Source organism: Ovis canadensis, chromosome 4, assembly GCF_042477335.2.
Source record: "Ovis canadensis isolate MfBH-ARS-UI-01 breed Bighorn chromosome 4, ARS-UI_OviCan_v2, whole genome shotgun sequence".
In the NCBI taxonomy this organism is placed as follows: Eukaryota; Metazoa; Chordata; class Mammalia; order Artiodactyla; family Bovidae; genus Ovis; species Ovis canadensis.
Window position 1 is genome coordinate 115542478 of NC_091248.1, and position 15914 is coordinate 115558391.

A 15914-nucleotide genomic window follows, 5' to 3' on the forward strand; every position below is an offset into this window, starting at 1 on the left:
TTTACGTAACTGGATATTTCATCAGCATTTTGTGTGTACTCTAGATTATAAACTCTTTGTGGACAAGAATGTGTCTTTTTTTTTTTTTTTTTTTTGGTTTGTTTGTTTCGTCACTCATTACTCCTTCACTGCGATCCTCCATAGCCCTTGAAGGCAAATGAAGATCTGTTCATAACAGAAATTCTGTAAGATGTTTTAGAATCAAGAAAGAAACAGAGAAAGCTCTGGTTTCCTAGCAGGGTTGCCAGCACTCCCTAAGGCCACGACTCCCACTATAGCTGCTCATATAGTGAGATTCAGGAGCTCCTAAAAAGCTCTCAATATGTGTATTGACTGCTAATGTGTCACTTGAAAGAAAATCCGATTAAAGGGAAAGAAGTGGAAATTTACTCCACTTCTCCCTGATGCCAAAAAAGTACCAGAGTGTGGAATGTCAATATTATCAGCTAGTAGAGCTGCACTGTCTCTGGAAAAAACTCTTCTTTTCCTGTAAGTAAAATTGAAAGACTTTCAAGATTTGTAAGCATCATCACAGTATCCGCAAATTTTATCATCTACTGCATCAGTATCAAAACCCTGTATGTTGAAACCTTTCTTTAGAGAAAAGGGACTTTGTTTCCCAAGACTTCCTTAAAAAGTCTTTCCCCAATTCTCTTCATTATTTTTCTCTCTAACACCATCTTTAGCCAGAGTGATTGTTCATTGATGTACGAATAATTTCAGGCCTATTAAATTGCTGTCCCAAAGGTTTTAAACATTAGTGGAACTAATGGAAAGTGTGGAAGATCTAAAACAGAGTATACACTACATACTTCAGTGGTCATTCTTCATGTCAGGGAAATCGCTGTGTCCAACTCTGCAACCCCATGGACTGCAGCACGACAGGCTTCCCTGTCCATCATCAACTCCAGGAGCTTGCTCAAACTCACATCCATTGAGTGATGCCATCCAACCATCTTATCCTCTGTCAGCCCCTTCTCCTCCTGCCTTCAATCCTTCCCAGCATCAGGGTCTTTTCCAATGAGTTAGTTCTTCGCATCAGAGGGTCAAATGTTTGGAGTTCAGCTTCAGCATCAGTCCTTGCAATGAGTATTCAGGACTGATTTCCTTTAGGATGGCCTGGTTGGATCTCCTTGCAGTCCAAGGGACTCTCAAGAGTCTTCTCCAACACCACAGTTCAAAAACATCATTTCTTTGGCACTCAGCTTTCTTTATAGTCCAACTCTCACATCCATACATGACTACTGGAAAAACCATAGCTTTGACTAGATGGACGTTTGTTGGCAAAGTAATATCTCTGCTTTTTAATGTGCTGTGTAGGTTGGTAATAGCTTTTCTTACAAGGAGCGAGCGTCTTTTGATTTCATAGCTGAAGTCACCACCTGCAGTGATTTTGGAGCCCCAAAATATAGTTTCTCACTGTTTCCATTTAGTTTCTCATCTATTTACCATGAAGTGATAGGACTGGATGCTGTGATCTTTGTTTTCTGAATGTTGAGTTTTAAGCCAACTTTTTCACTCTCCTCTTTCACTTTCATCAAGAGGTTCTTTAGTTCTTCTTCGCTTACTGCCATAAGGCTGGTATCATCTGTGTATCTGAGGTTATTGATATTTCTCCCAGCAATCTTGATTCCAGCTTGTGCTTCATCCAGCCCAGCATTTCACATGATATACTTTGCATAGAAGTTGAATAAGCCAGGTGACAATATACAGCCTTAAGGTACTCCTTTCCTGATTTGGAACCAGCCTGTTGTTCCATGTCCAGTTCTAACTGTTGCTTCTTGACCTGCATATGGGTTTCTCAGGAGGCAGGTAAGGTGGTCTCGTATTCCCATCACTTGAAGAATTTTCCAGTTTGTTGTGATCCACAGAGTCAAAAGCTTTAGCATAGTCAATAAAGCAGAAGTAGATGTTTTTTTCTGGAACTCTCTTGCTTTTCCAATGATCCAACGGATGTTGGCAATTTGATCTCTGGTTCCTCTGCCTTTTCTAAATCCTTTTCTAAATCTAATTGGTGATAACGTGGTATTATGTTAGCATTTCATTCTTAAGGCAGTGAAGAGATGATCAGTTTAAATAGTTTAAATAGTCTCCTAGAATCCCTGCTGGCTCAGAGTAAAGAATCCACTTGCCAATGCAGGAGACACAGGTTTGATCCCTGGGTCAGGAAGATACCCTGGAGAAGAAAATTGCAACTTATTCCTATATTCTAGCCTGGAAAATCCCATGGGCAGGGGAGCCTGGCAGGCTACAGTCCATGGGGTCATAAGAGTCAGAAATGACTTACTAAACAAAAACAACTCCTAGACTATCTACTAGTTCCTTGTTCCTAGTATAGTCTTGTTCCTAATGACAGCCTGATATTTTATTTTATCACCCTTATATTTTTTCATGTTTTTTAATAATAGTGGTTATTTTGTATTGACAGCTAGATATCTAGGCATAATATTGTCAAGCGAAATGAAAGTCGCTCAAATCGTGTCCAACTTTTTGCGATCACATGAACTATACAGTCCTTGGAATTCTCCAGGCCAGAATACTGGAGTGGGTAGCCATTCCCTTCTCCAGGGGATCTTCTCAACTCAGAAACTGAACCCAGGTCTTCCACATTGCAGGCATATTCTTTACTAGCTGAGCCACCAGGTAAGCCCAATATTGTCAAAGTCAACTTTTAATTATCTCCGGATGGATTGTGGTGTTCAGCCCTCATGTATACAATTTAAAGGGGTTCCCTGGTGGCTCAGCAGTAAAGAATCTACCTGCACTGTTGGAGCTGCAGGAGATGGGGCTTTGATTTCTGGGTCAGGAAGGTCCCTTGGAGGAGGGCAAGGCCACCGGCTCCAGTATTCTTGCCTGAAGAATCCCATGGACAGAGGAGCCTGGTAGGCTACAGTCCATGGGATCGCAAAGAGTCAGACACGACTGAAGCAACTTAGCAAGCACGCATGCACACTTGCAATTTAAAAAGCTAAAATGAGCCTTATTATACACTCACTTGAGGGAATTTCAGGCCACACTAACTACTGAAGCTGATGTATTTATCCCTAGTGTTTGCTCAGTGATTAGGCTGCTTCTTGGGGATCAATGTCTGAAAGAAAGGGACAATGAAAACCCAGAAGGCTTTGCCATTTTTGGTAATGTGTTTAAACAGCAGAAGAAATTAGAAGTCTATGAAAAGTGTATATGTTAAGATTACATTTTAAAAGTAAAAGTTAATTGAGTATGTGAGTGAAGTCACTCAGTCATGTCTGACTCTTTGCTACCCCGTGGACCTGTAGCCCACCAGGCTCCTCCATCCACGGGATTCTCCAGGAAAGAATAGTGGAGTGGGTTGCCATTTCCTTCTCCAGGGGATCTTCCCGACCCAGGGATCGAACCCAGGTCTCGCATTGCAGGCAGAGTCTTTAACCTCTGAGCCACCAGGGAAGCCCTAAACAAGTATAAACAATTGTAAATTCAAGTTTATGTGAATTCTTGTTCTGAAATGTTTTATGCAACTACATATTTTCTTTACCTGGGTTCCACTTGTCAATCACAGGTTCCATTTTTTCCAACTTTTTAAATTCTTCTAGGAGGCTTTTTAAATAAATCAGCCTCACTTTCCTGGTATGACATAGTAGAAAGAACGTGACCATAGGAGATACCAAAATTTGAACCTTGGCCCTAGTACTTACCAGCTCTGATCATTGTCATATGTAAAGCTGGAAAACGTGACTATTGTTTGCAGAGTATTGTGAGAATTAAATAAAATAATGTGCAGAAAATTTTAGCATTTAGGTTACTCATATATTAATAAGTTTCTTATTAGCTTATTACATTGTGGGTGCATCTATGGAAGTAATCATCACATATCAGGCATCTTGCCTGACAAGCGCAGTGTAGGAAAAACCCCATTTATTTCATAACATTTCCAGTACATATCCAAATATATATTAGAAATTTTTAAAAAATCATTTAAATTAGCATTTTCTCTGTAAGAGTTCCAAAAGATTGTCAATGTTAGAACTTCTACATAATTGACATGAAAACTTTTGTGAGTAGTTATATGTCAGTTTACCTGGTGATAGGTTTTTATGATGATTCATTTAAGAAAATGTTCTAAACCTTAAATGTCATGTAGTTTCATGTGCAGAAGCTCGCTTAATAACTCTTTATCTTATTGTGAACATCTGTCCAAAGTCACAGTATTGGCCTGGACATGATAATCCTCTGTTGTCTAAGGCAATGACCCAACTTAAACTTGGATCAGTTATGGCAGGTCAAAGTGATAAATTTGGGGGCTCACACTGGTCCCTCATAGCTCAGTTGGTAAAGAATCTGCCTGCAATGCAAGAGACCCCAGTTCAATTCCTGGGTCAGCAAGATCTGCTGGAGAAGGGATAGGCTACCCACTCCAGTATTCTTGGGCTTCCTTTTGGCTCAGCTGGTAAAGAATCCGCCTGCAATGCTGGAGACCTGGATTTGATCCCTGGATTGGAAAGATCCCCTGCAGAAGGGAACAGCTACCCACTCCAGTATTCTGGCCTGGAGGATTCCATGGACTGTCGGACACAACTGAGCTACTTTCACTTTTGCTTTCACACTGGCCAATAAAACTGTTCCCAGACAAACAAGGAATATTTGTAGCTGAGTCTACAGCCAGGTTCTCTGGGTTTGAATGTTGGTTTAATTCTTAATTATTTGATCTTTAGTTCAATATTTATGAAAAGATGTATAATAAAAATGATAATTATCTCAGGAGTTTCTGTGAAGAGTAATCATGCTGAATTTAATATGACTAATAATATCATTGATAATGATAATTTAGTATTACCAGTACCACTATAACCCACATCTCCTCTTTCTCTCTCTTAATCTATTCCACACACACACACACACACATACAGTTTTCTGTTAACTGTTAAGAAACATGTTTAATTTAAACTTATTTAACAATTGTAAATATTAATAGTGTTTATTTAATGTTTAACATTTACAGATCAGAGTTCAGAGACATTGTCTCACTTGACCCTTACCACAAGTCAAGAAGAAAAATAGGGTTTCTATTATTCTTGTTTGAGGAAAAAAAAAAAACACATAGCTAATAAGAGCAGAGATTAGCACCCACAACTTTGCCCAGATAATGTTAAACCACACTACTTTCCTCACTACTACATATGAGGACTCAAGTAGTGAAGCAGCTAAGGACAGAAATCTTCTTCTCCTAAGTTTTGTAGTACTTTCAGAACTTAGTCATAAGCTAACATAGTAAAATACAAATGGATTACTATATGTTTGCCGTAGTAAGATATTGAGTCCTTTAAAGGTCTTCTTCATCGTTTAGTCTGTTGTGATAATGTTACTTCATCAATGATATAAAATCTGTTGCTTTAATAAAATCTTATGAAACCCCATCAGAGGTAAAAACTTTTACAGAAATGTAAATAACAGAAATGCCTAAAGCTTTGCAAATAAAGAAATCTGTTTTCTTTAATGGAAAAGAAATAGTACTTGCTAGCTTGTGTATTAATTATGTGGGGAAAAAGGAATGCCGTTCTTCAAATACTTGTGCTTGCTTCTGAGTGAAATGTTTTCCATTTTTGCATACAGCATTAGCGCGTGGTCAGTCACTCAGTTCAGAGAAGGCAATGACACCCCACTCCTGTACTCTTGCCTGGAAAATCCCGTGGAAGGAGGAGCCTGGTAGGCTGCGGTCCATGGGGTCGCTAAGAGACAGACACGACTGAGAAACTTCACTTTCACTTTTCACTTTCATGCATTGGAGAAGGAAATGGCAACCCACTCGAGTGTTCTTGCCTGGAGAATCCCAGGGACGGAGGAGTCTGGTGGGCTGCCGTCTGTGGGGTCGCGCACAGAGTCTGACACGACTGAAGCGACTTAGCAGCAGCAGCAACAGTCACTCAGTCATGTCCAACTTTTTGCAACCCCATGGACTACAGCCCACTAGGCTCCTCTGTCCATGGAATTTTCCAAGCAAGAATACTGGAGTAGATCGTAAACAAGCAAATAACTCTAAAAGTTTAGAGGATATGATAGCAACTAAGTATGTTAACACTGTTAAATTTACTATGTTCTACCTGGGTAAGCATTCCAGGACACACAAATGGAATCTGTCTTAGCATCCTCTACTGGATAAAGGATAGTTCTCAAGATGGGACAGAAACAGTATCCAACCCAAAGGTAAAGACACTGAATTGAGTTGCAGACATTTACTCACTGGCCTTGAAAATGAGACAATCTGCTAATCTCTTCTTATAGCCTGAATTTACTTCTAAAGATAAAGGGGAGGATAAGACCTATCCTGTAATTTTATATGTTTATATGTTAATACTAAGTGAGATAACATGTTTAGAACCCTAGCATTTTTTTTTAATCAAGGTTATATTTCTTTAGTTGAAAATGTAAAGCATGCTCATGGTAAACAATACGAAGGGAAAGGAAGAGGGGAAAGAATAAATTACCAAATAAACAATATGGAAAAGGTAGAGTGGGAATCTTGCAGCTTCATGTTATTATAAAGTTTTAGAATGATAATAGTTACTAGCACAAGTTATGGTGAGAAAGAAATCCCTTATTCATTCTTATAGTTTCTTATTTCCATAAAATAAGAGATCAAGCTAGTTTATTTTCAAGTATTTATATATATATATATATATATATATATATATATATATATATATATATATAATTCTCCAGAGGAAGTCACCAGAGGAAGCCACTAAAAATATTTTAAATAAAACAAATATTGCTCTATGTTTTATTAGAATGAATGTGAAGAATAAAGTGTCAAAAAAGATATTGGGACAATAAATATTTGTTACTTTTCTATCAGAGTATTAAAAAATGAACATTTTGAAATGTACATATAACTCATTTCCAAAAATGTCCATGAATTTATCTAATGAATAGATGAAAGCAAGTTTATAAACAAGTCAGAATTCTGATCTTACTGTTATATTATCTAATAAGGACTCATTAGAATAGTGATTGGATAAGTGAAATTATTTTGTTCAAGTAAATTACATGAATAAACAACTGTATGAATAATGACCAAAAGCAGTGCTATTGAAACAATTCCACTGATTAGGTAAACAGGGGTTGAATTAACAATAACAACTGTTGATCCTATATTAATTCAACAAACATTTTGAGCACCAGTTATGTTTGAGGCAGTGAGTTGGATGGTAGAGCTACAAGACTCAGAAGTCAGAATTCACTGTTTTCTTAGTGATGAAAGAAATAGATGGTGTATCAATCGGTGCCATAAGGGTCAAAAGTATATACAGGGATCTATAAAAATTGAAACCTGAAAGACTCCTAACTATATGAAACAAAGTACTCAGCCTTTCTAGTAAGCAGAGAAATAGAAATTAAGAGAAAAACAAACAAACAAACAAACTGCATGTTGGCTTTCTGGGATTGGCAAATATTAGGATGCTGCATAATAACAATTGCTTAAAGCTTATTAAGAAATGGAACTTACCTGGTCGGGGTAGGATCCTCTGCAGCTATCCAAGAGAATAATATGACTGTTGTCAGAAGAAAGCTTATACCCATTCCTTTGTCCAGTGCCTTGGTCCCTAACTTAGGCTTATATGACAGCAAAATTTGTAACTCAAGTCCATGACACAATAGGAAAATTTTAGTTTCAGCACTATTTCAAGCAGCTTGAGGTTGCAACCTGCATGCCCGTCACTAGAGAAATGTAGAAGAAAAGATGCTATGATTTACTTACTATGGAATTAGGAGCAATACATTTGAAATATCTGGAGCAACATTAAAACATGATACTGAGTGAAAAATAAAAAGAAACAAAACAACATCTAGAACACAGTATCAAAGTAAATTAAGATAATAAGGGAGGAAATCTATATTTTCTAGTGTTGCATATCTAGCAAAAGAAATAGTGCAAGAAACTTGAACAATTTTGAACAAGTTCTAAAGGAGAAAAGGAGGAATGGGATGTGAGAAATAGAAATGAAAAGAAGGAAAACATTGATAAAATTAAAATGAAGACCTTGCAGAGACTGAGGAGGATGTTGGGTAAAGTCTAAGGAGTATAATCAACTCAGCTTTCCACTTGACATTCAAATAGCTCTAGACAAATAGGCAAATAAGAGTAACAGAACAGAATAAAATGATATGAAGCATGATATGGAAGCAGAGATGGGGAAAAACACAACTATTAATAGTCCAAGAGCTATAAAAAGGGTTTCATAGAGTTGATGATGCCTGAAGGCTGAAGAGGAGGCAGACAAGTGAGAAATGTGAGGCCATAAAATAAGGGGATGTGGGGGAGATGCTTTCAAGATAGGAGACCAGGATGGAAAATGGCGTGAAGACGTTACATACAATGTTATGTTTAGATAATTTCTCATGCAATTGCCTTTAATGTGAGATATTTAGGGCTTCAAAGGTGGTGCTAGTGGTAAAAATAACCTGCCTGCCAACACAGGAGGCATAAGAGATGTGGGTTTGATCCCTGGATTGGGAAGATCCCCTGGAGGAAGGCATGGCAACCCACTCCAGTATTCTTGCCTGGAGAATCCCATGGACAGAGGAGCCTGGCAAGCTATAGTCCATAACATCACAAAGAGTCAGACATGACTGAAGTGACTTAACGCGCGCACGCATGCACACACACACGTGGGATATTTAGGGGAGTTCTGAGATACTTCTGGAAAGATGCAAGGGGGAAAGATTATAAATTTTATCAAAGACCTAATAATTTTAAGCATACAAGTAAGTAGGACCTAATATAAGGAAATGGGACTGAAAATGGGAACAAGGTACAATTGCAAAAGATACTTAAGAGGTAGAGTTGACAGGTCATGGCTGCAAGAGGTGTGGGAGAGGCAGGAGGCCAGGAGATGGCTCAGAATTTTAACTTGATGGTAATAGGATTCGCTAGAAACAAGTAAAGCAAAATATGGAGAATTTTGGAATAAAATGCAGTAAGTTCCATCCCATCAAAACTATTTTCCTTGTTAAACTTTTCAAAGTTTCTCCATGACTTAGAGATTAAATTCAAATTCCTTATGTCTTCCTTAAGAAATTTATGATGAGACTTCTGTCAATGAATTCTTTTAGTGTTTGTTTCTAGTTGTCTTTTTTTTTTTTTTGCTATATTTCTGAAAAGACATCCTTGAGTAGACCTCTTGCACATTTTTATAACTATAGCTGAAATATAAACTCCTATATGTAGTATTCATGTGACAAGTGTTTCTCCATTTTTAATTCTAATATGTGTATTTGCATTTGCAGAGATATTATATGTTTCCCTCCAAGGAAATTACCCCAATAGTCCAACCAGTAACATCCAATAATTTTAAGAAAGGCAGATGAAGAAATGGTTTCCAATGTTTGTGTTTGCATTTTTTCTTAGTCTATATTAATTTGTCTTTGGGTGACTGATTTGGGTGTCTTTGATTCTGAAGGAGCCTTAGAATGATGCCTTAGCGTCAGAATGGTTGGTCAAGGGATGACTAAACCCACTCCTAATGACAACATGCTTGCATTTTTAAATTGTGAGGTTGAATATCTTTTCATATGATTAAATATTAGCATTTAATTTATCATTGATCTAACTGTATGTCATTGTTTTACATTGTTAGTCTTTTCATCTTTCCTTATTTCATTTCACAGCTTTTTATATTAAGGAGATGAGGTAACTTTGTAATCATGTGCTTTTACAAATATTGTTTCCCAATTTTTATTTTTACTCTTCTATGCAAAAATTACATATGTTTTCCTTATGGCCTCTGAATTATTGAGGTCAAACTCCTCCTAAGTCACTGTTTGTTTTAAAAAAAAATACTTGAAGATAACTTGCTTTCTAAAAATAATCCAATTGTTTAGATGCTATTTGTACTATGAAGGTGCTTAGCTGTTGATTTTCTACATGAGTTTCAGGGAACACCACGGTGCCATCCATATTTATTTTTAAGTAGTGGGACCTGAGTGGAGATTTCTGAATCTCAAAATTTCAATAAATAATTTCTCAATAATGCTTTCTGATCCACACAATTGGTTGATTTTGTCAACATGAGCTACTTTTTCCTTCAGATGTTGTGTCTCCAGAAACGTGTCATAGCTCATTTGATAAACTCAGCTTTCTTTCCTATGTCCCTTATGAAAGATTGCTCAATTGTCCCCAGACTTCAGTGGTATTATCTGAAAATGGTGAACGTGTGTTTGTTTAAACACAATAGGGTTGGGCAACAGCAAGTGCACTCCAGTTTAATAATTGCTTCTTTACCAACCCATCGTGCCACCAAAGCATATGCCTCTCAGAGGCAAGGACCTTGTCTTAATCATCAAGGAATACCCAGAGTATAGCACAGTGCTTAATCCAGAGTTGCTTAATAGGAATGTGAGGACAGAGTGAATGAGTGAATGGCCGAACAAACTAAGGTTCATAGTCTTATCTCTATCACTGACCTAATATGTGACCCTGTATAAATGACTCAGTCTTTCCAGGCTTCAGTTTCCTGTTCTGCCAAACAAATCAAAATTCTAGCCGGACTATATCAAAGATTTGCCTGAAAGAACAATAAGATGATGGACTTGGCACTGATTTGAAAAAAATTCAAAAAATGGTATAATCGTATCAGTATACATTTAATAAATAACTTCTTTTTTTAGGATATGGAATATTGCTAACTACAAAGAATATGCTAACTATGGGACACTAACTGCAAGTGTAAAATGAAGATCAGAAAAAAATAATACTCATTGGGGAATGCATTGGCTAATAAAGTATCATGATTATCTTTCCTTTATTATTATCATTATCTGTATTATTATGAAAAAGAGCAGCCAGGTGGAAAAACCCACACACTCAGTATTGACTATAAAAATCACACACTCAATACCTGTTTTCTTCCTCCACAATTCTGTCCTCCTGTTGGTTTATTCATCTTTATGTCTATACCAGAAAGCTCTTGGTGCTTTGGAAAGTTTTATGTGCAATTTTGGCCTATTTAGTTCAATTCATCAATACTATGCTCAGTTAAATTCACTTATGACAGATATTCAGTTTTAGATATAAACACATTCAAATGTTATCATACTTTGAATACTTTGCCAGCCTGAAAGGATCTTTAGAATCCTTTATTGGAAGTTTTGCTTTTTATGTGGGGGACTGAGGTAGGTAGTCACAGTAAACATATAGGAGGAATAAGGAAGATTTCGGACTAAAAAATATGGTTCAAAAGGGAGCAAATTGATGTATTTTAAAGCAGTGTTTATATTATATATTTGTTAATTTTATTCTATTTCCCTACAGGTTTAAATGTTTTTTGACTACTTGGCTACTGATTAGAGAACACAAAATGAATAACTCAACAAACTCCTCTAACAATGTGGCTCTGACCAGTCCTTATAAGACATTTGAAGTGGTTTTTATTGTCCTTGTGGCTGGGTCCCTCAGTTTGGTGACCATTATTGGGAACATCCTGGTCATGGTCTCCATTAAAGTCAATCGCCACCTCCAGACCGTCAACAATTACTTTTTGTTCAGCTTGGCCTGTGCTGACCTCATCATTGGTGTTTTCTCCATGAACTTGTATACCCTTTACACTGTGATTGGCTACTGGCCTTTGGGACCTGTGGTGTGTGACCTTTGGCTTGCCCTGGACTACGTGGTCAGCAATGCCTCAGTAATGAATCTGCTCATCATCAGCTTCGACAGATACTTCTGTGTCACGAAACCACTCACTTATCCCGTCAAGCGGACCACAAAAATGGCAGGTATGATGATCGCAGCTGCCTGGGTCCTCTCCTTTATCCTCTGGGCTCCAGCCATTCTCTTCTGGCAGTTCATCGTAGGGGTGAGAACTGTGGAGGATGGGGAATGCTACATTCAGTTTTTTTCCAATGCGGCTGTCACCTTTGGCACGGCCATTGCAGCCTTCTATTTGCCTGTGATCATCATGACTGTGTTATACTGGCACATATCCCGCGCCAGTAAGAGTAGGATCAAGAAGGACAAGAAGGAGCCTGTGGCCAACCAAGATCCAGTTTCTCCAAGTCTGATTCAAGGAAGGATAGTGAAGCCAAACAACAACAACATGCCTGGGAGTGACGATGGCTTGGAGCACAACAAAATCCAGAATGGCAAAACTCCTAGAGATGCTGTAACTGAAAACTGTGTCCAGGGGGAGGAGAAAGAGAGCTCCAATGATTCCACCTCAGTCAGTGCTGTTGCCTCTAATATGAGAGATGATGAAATAACCCAGGACGAAAACACAGTTTCCACTTCTGTGGGCCATTCCAAAGATGAGAACTCAAAGCAAACGTGCATCAAAATTGTCACCAAGACCCCAAAAGGTGACTCATGTACCCCAACTAATACCACCGTGGAGCTAGTTGGTTCTTCAGGTCAGAATGGAGATGAAAAACAGAACATCGTTGCTCGCAAGATTGTGAAAATGACTAAGCAGCCTGCCAAAAAGAAGCCTCCTCCCTCCCGGGAAAAGAAGGTGACCAGGACGATCTTGGCTATTCTGTTGGCTTTCATCATCACTTGGGCCCCATACAATGTCATGGTGCTCATTAACACCTTTTGTGCACCCTGCATCCCCAACACAGTGTGGACAATTGGTTATTGGCTCTGTTACATCAATAGCACTATCAACCCTGCCTGCTATGCACTTTGTAATGCCACCTTCAAGAAGACCTTTAAACACCTTCTCATGTGTCATTATAAGAACATAGGCGCTACAAGGTAAAGCATCTTTGTAGAGAAGAAAGGTAGTCAAGGGGAGCCTCGTGAAAGGAAACAGAACAAAAGAGCTCCTAGTCTTCAAATCTCTGCCATTGCACTTTATAGTCTTATCATGGAATGTGCAGTTAAGGAGCCCAACAGTGACACTCTGTGGTGCCTATGCTCCAGTTTGAGAAACTTGTACCTTATAAACCCTGTTAGTTGAGGAACAATGAGACCATAAAGGAGACATGTTGAAATTGTGGATTTAAGAAGTGACCTATACTTTCTTGTACTCTCTTGAAGAAGGGCTTCTGAATCTATAATTTTATCTCTGCACAAAAAGAATAATAACCTCGCTGTGTTTTTTCATTTTTGTGTTCCCAAGTGAAAGGCCACAGTTACAAACTAACCTGGAGACTTAAACATAAAGAAAGCCATTATACAATGGGGAAGTGAAGAAACAAGATCAAAAAAGGATGTAGACATGGCCTCCAGAGTGTTGAACATACATTATTCCTTTGTTATGATTTTATGTGGAGAACTGCAACGTAATAAATGCTTATCTTTTTTATCTTTCCCCTTTCCCATTATAAAAAGACAGCAAACAAACAAAAACTTAGCTAGATTGCATTATTATTTTTGTCATATGGCATCGGGTTTTTTACTTCCATGTTTTACACTGTGTAAGTGCAAAATCTGTAGGACTTTCAGTAAATATAGAGACAGTCAGGAGAAAGGGTATTTCACCCCTGCCCACTGTGTCTTTGGCATTCTTTGGAGGTATAAAACTGTGAGGATTTAGTTCACTTATGATTCTTTATGTGAAATATTTTCATCCATCTGATTTTATACTAAACAATCCCCTTATTTTAATAGAATAGTCTACCTAATATATAAACATGCTTGAGAAACCAAAGTCGACTTTTTTAAATGAGGTTTCATCAAATTCAACAATGTTCTTTTTTTTTTTTTTTTTTTTAGAGAAACTTTACTGAGGCCAGGTGAATTTTTGAGATAAGAAAATAGAAGGTTGAAAGGGCATCCTGTTTCAACCTGATCTGCCTGACCTGTGTATGACATGCTAACTTGTAAAACATGAACTCTTAGCCTTTGCAAGCAGGAATAAGATGCTGCTTTATTCATCTGGAATCTTAAATAGGATTAAGTTATTCACATGACACCAATGACTTTGGGGTCAATCCCAAGAGAATAAAACTTTCTCTTCAGTGCTTGAGAAGGGATGATATTAAATTTATAGTCAAGTGAGATTTATAACTGTCTTATGACCTGTGGAGGGAAAAAAAAAATAGAGAACATTTACTGAAACCACGTGTTTTGTATTCCTCAAATTGTCAATTCCCCTTAAAGTTTTTTAACTTCAAAATGCTGTTGATAGAAGTAGTAACCTTTATGGAAGGAAAGTCATGGATAACTAAACGGGCCAAGCAAGCACAACAGAACCTGAGAGAGAGTAGGTGGCTGCACCTGTGCCGCTTCACACCATTTTTTAATTCTAGACCACAGAAAAATCGTATCAGGAGTGATTAACCTGTCTGTGTATGATTTTTTTATTGTACCTACACCACTTCTCGCCATTTTTAAATTCTAGACAATAGAAAAGTCATATCAGGAACAATTACCCTTGTCTATCTAAGATAGACATTTTTATTGGGATCCCAAATAAATATACAATTATACTGATTCAAGCTTAGTTATTTTTACCCTTCAACTTTTTTTCTTACAGTATTTCCTATAGTCTTCCGATCAGATTTTCTAAGATTTGTTCAATCAATAGAAATTAAATTTATAAATCCCCTTTCAAATTTCATATTTTGCATTTTAGGTTTATGGGCTCTATGATATCTTGATCAGTAGTATCCATGTGAGTTGCATGATGAATTTGTCAGTATTAGACTTTAGCACTTTAATTAGAACTATTTTGTGTGACTTGCCTCACTGATGGCATCTCAACAATTTTGAGAGCTGACAAAAAAAGCACAAAGCAAATAACAACAAAAAAGAACAATTAGTAAGAAGCAAAGTGCCAATAATTTTTGTACATAAGTTATCCTTTATAAAAATAACTTTCTGGTTCAATAACTTCAGTCATCCCTCCCAACCAAATCTTCTATTTATAAACATACAGCATCAGTTCATACTGGTATCTTTATTCTACCTTAATATAAACTTTTACATTTTAAACCCATATTTATTTTTGTTTTTTTTTTTTCAAGTAAATGCATCAATTGGGGGGAAAGTACATCAAGCAAATGTGCTGTTTGGTTTCTTGTATACAAAACAATTGACTGGCTGAATATTTCACGTATTAACTTGTGCTGTTACGATGTAGATTCAGCTTTAGTTGGGTTGAACTCTTTGGATTCAAGGATTGAGGATTCTGGATTTGGGTCTTTTTTCGTCTCCTCTAACAATCCGACTCATCATGAATCAGACTGCCTCTAACTCTCCATTGCCATTGCATCCTTTCCCTTCTTCTGTTCTTGATCTTCACCATATCTACCACAACCTTCCTGAAAAAGAAATCACCAAAAATTAAAGAAAGGAGTTGAATATAGACTGATACATCATGGATGCTTTGTCAACTGGAATCAGAAAAAGTGAAAAGAATGCTGAAAATAGTAGATGGTCAGAACGATGTGGAGACTGTATCCAGAGGCTTGCATTAACTATTTACTGGATTTGTTTATTTCAGTGGCTCCCAGCCAGGGACCATTTTGCCTCCCAGGGGACATTTAACAATGTGTGGGAATGTTTTTGGTTGTCACAACTCAAAGGAGCTCTATTGGCATCTAGTGACTAGGCTCTGGGGATGTTACTGAACAGCTTACAATGCACAGGATAGACCCCACAACTAAGGATTCTTTTGGTACAAAATGTCAGCAGAGTCAAAGTTGAGAAATCCTGTTTTAAGGGATTCTAGAGCTTGCTTTATGTAAGTGGGGAAAATAATCCTGTATCTCTATTAGGACATCAATGCAAATTGTTCATCTGTTTGAAAAAGGTAATTCCACCAACCATGTACCAGACACCACTGTCATCCATTGAGTCTGGTGTGTTTGTAATTTACAGATTGGGAACACAGGACACATCTGCATTTCCCAAATCACCATACCACGCACACAACACATTGTTTCCAGCATTTTAATGTCCAGTTAGGATTGCACGGAGTCCAGTTAATTGAAGT

At 37.6% G+C, this 15914-nt stretch overlaps 1 protein-coding gene across 2 annotated transcripts in view; it reads left to right on the forward strand.

The window, feature by feature from the left end:
* The window catches only part of CHRM2 (cholinergic receptor muscarinic 2), a 171707-nt gene extending 156455 nt beyond the window's left edge, over window positions 1–15252 (forward strand). For both annotated transcript variants that reach the window (XM_069588478.1, XM_069588477.1), the window contains one exon: window positions 11288–15252. In XM_069588478.1, coding sequence (XP_069444579.1) covers window positions 11334–12731 — 1398 coding nt within the window. In that variant the 5' untranslated portion in view covers window positions 11288–11333 and the 3' untranslated portion in view covers window positions 12732–15252. The remainder of the gene's footprint in view (window positions 1–11287) is intronic.
* The last annotated feature ends 662 nt before the right edge of the window (window positions 15253–15914 follow it).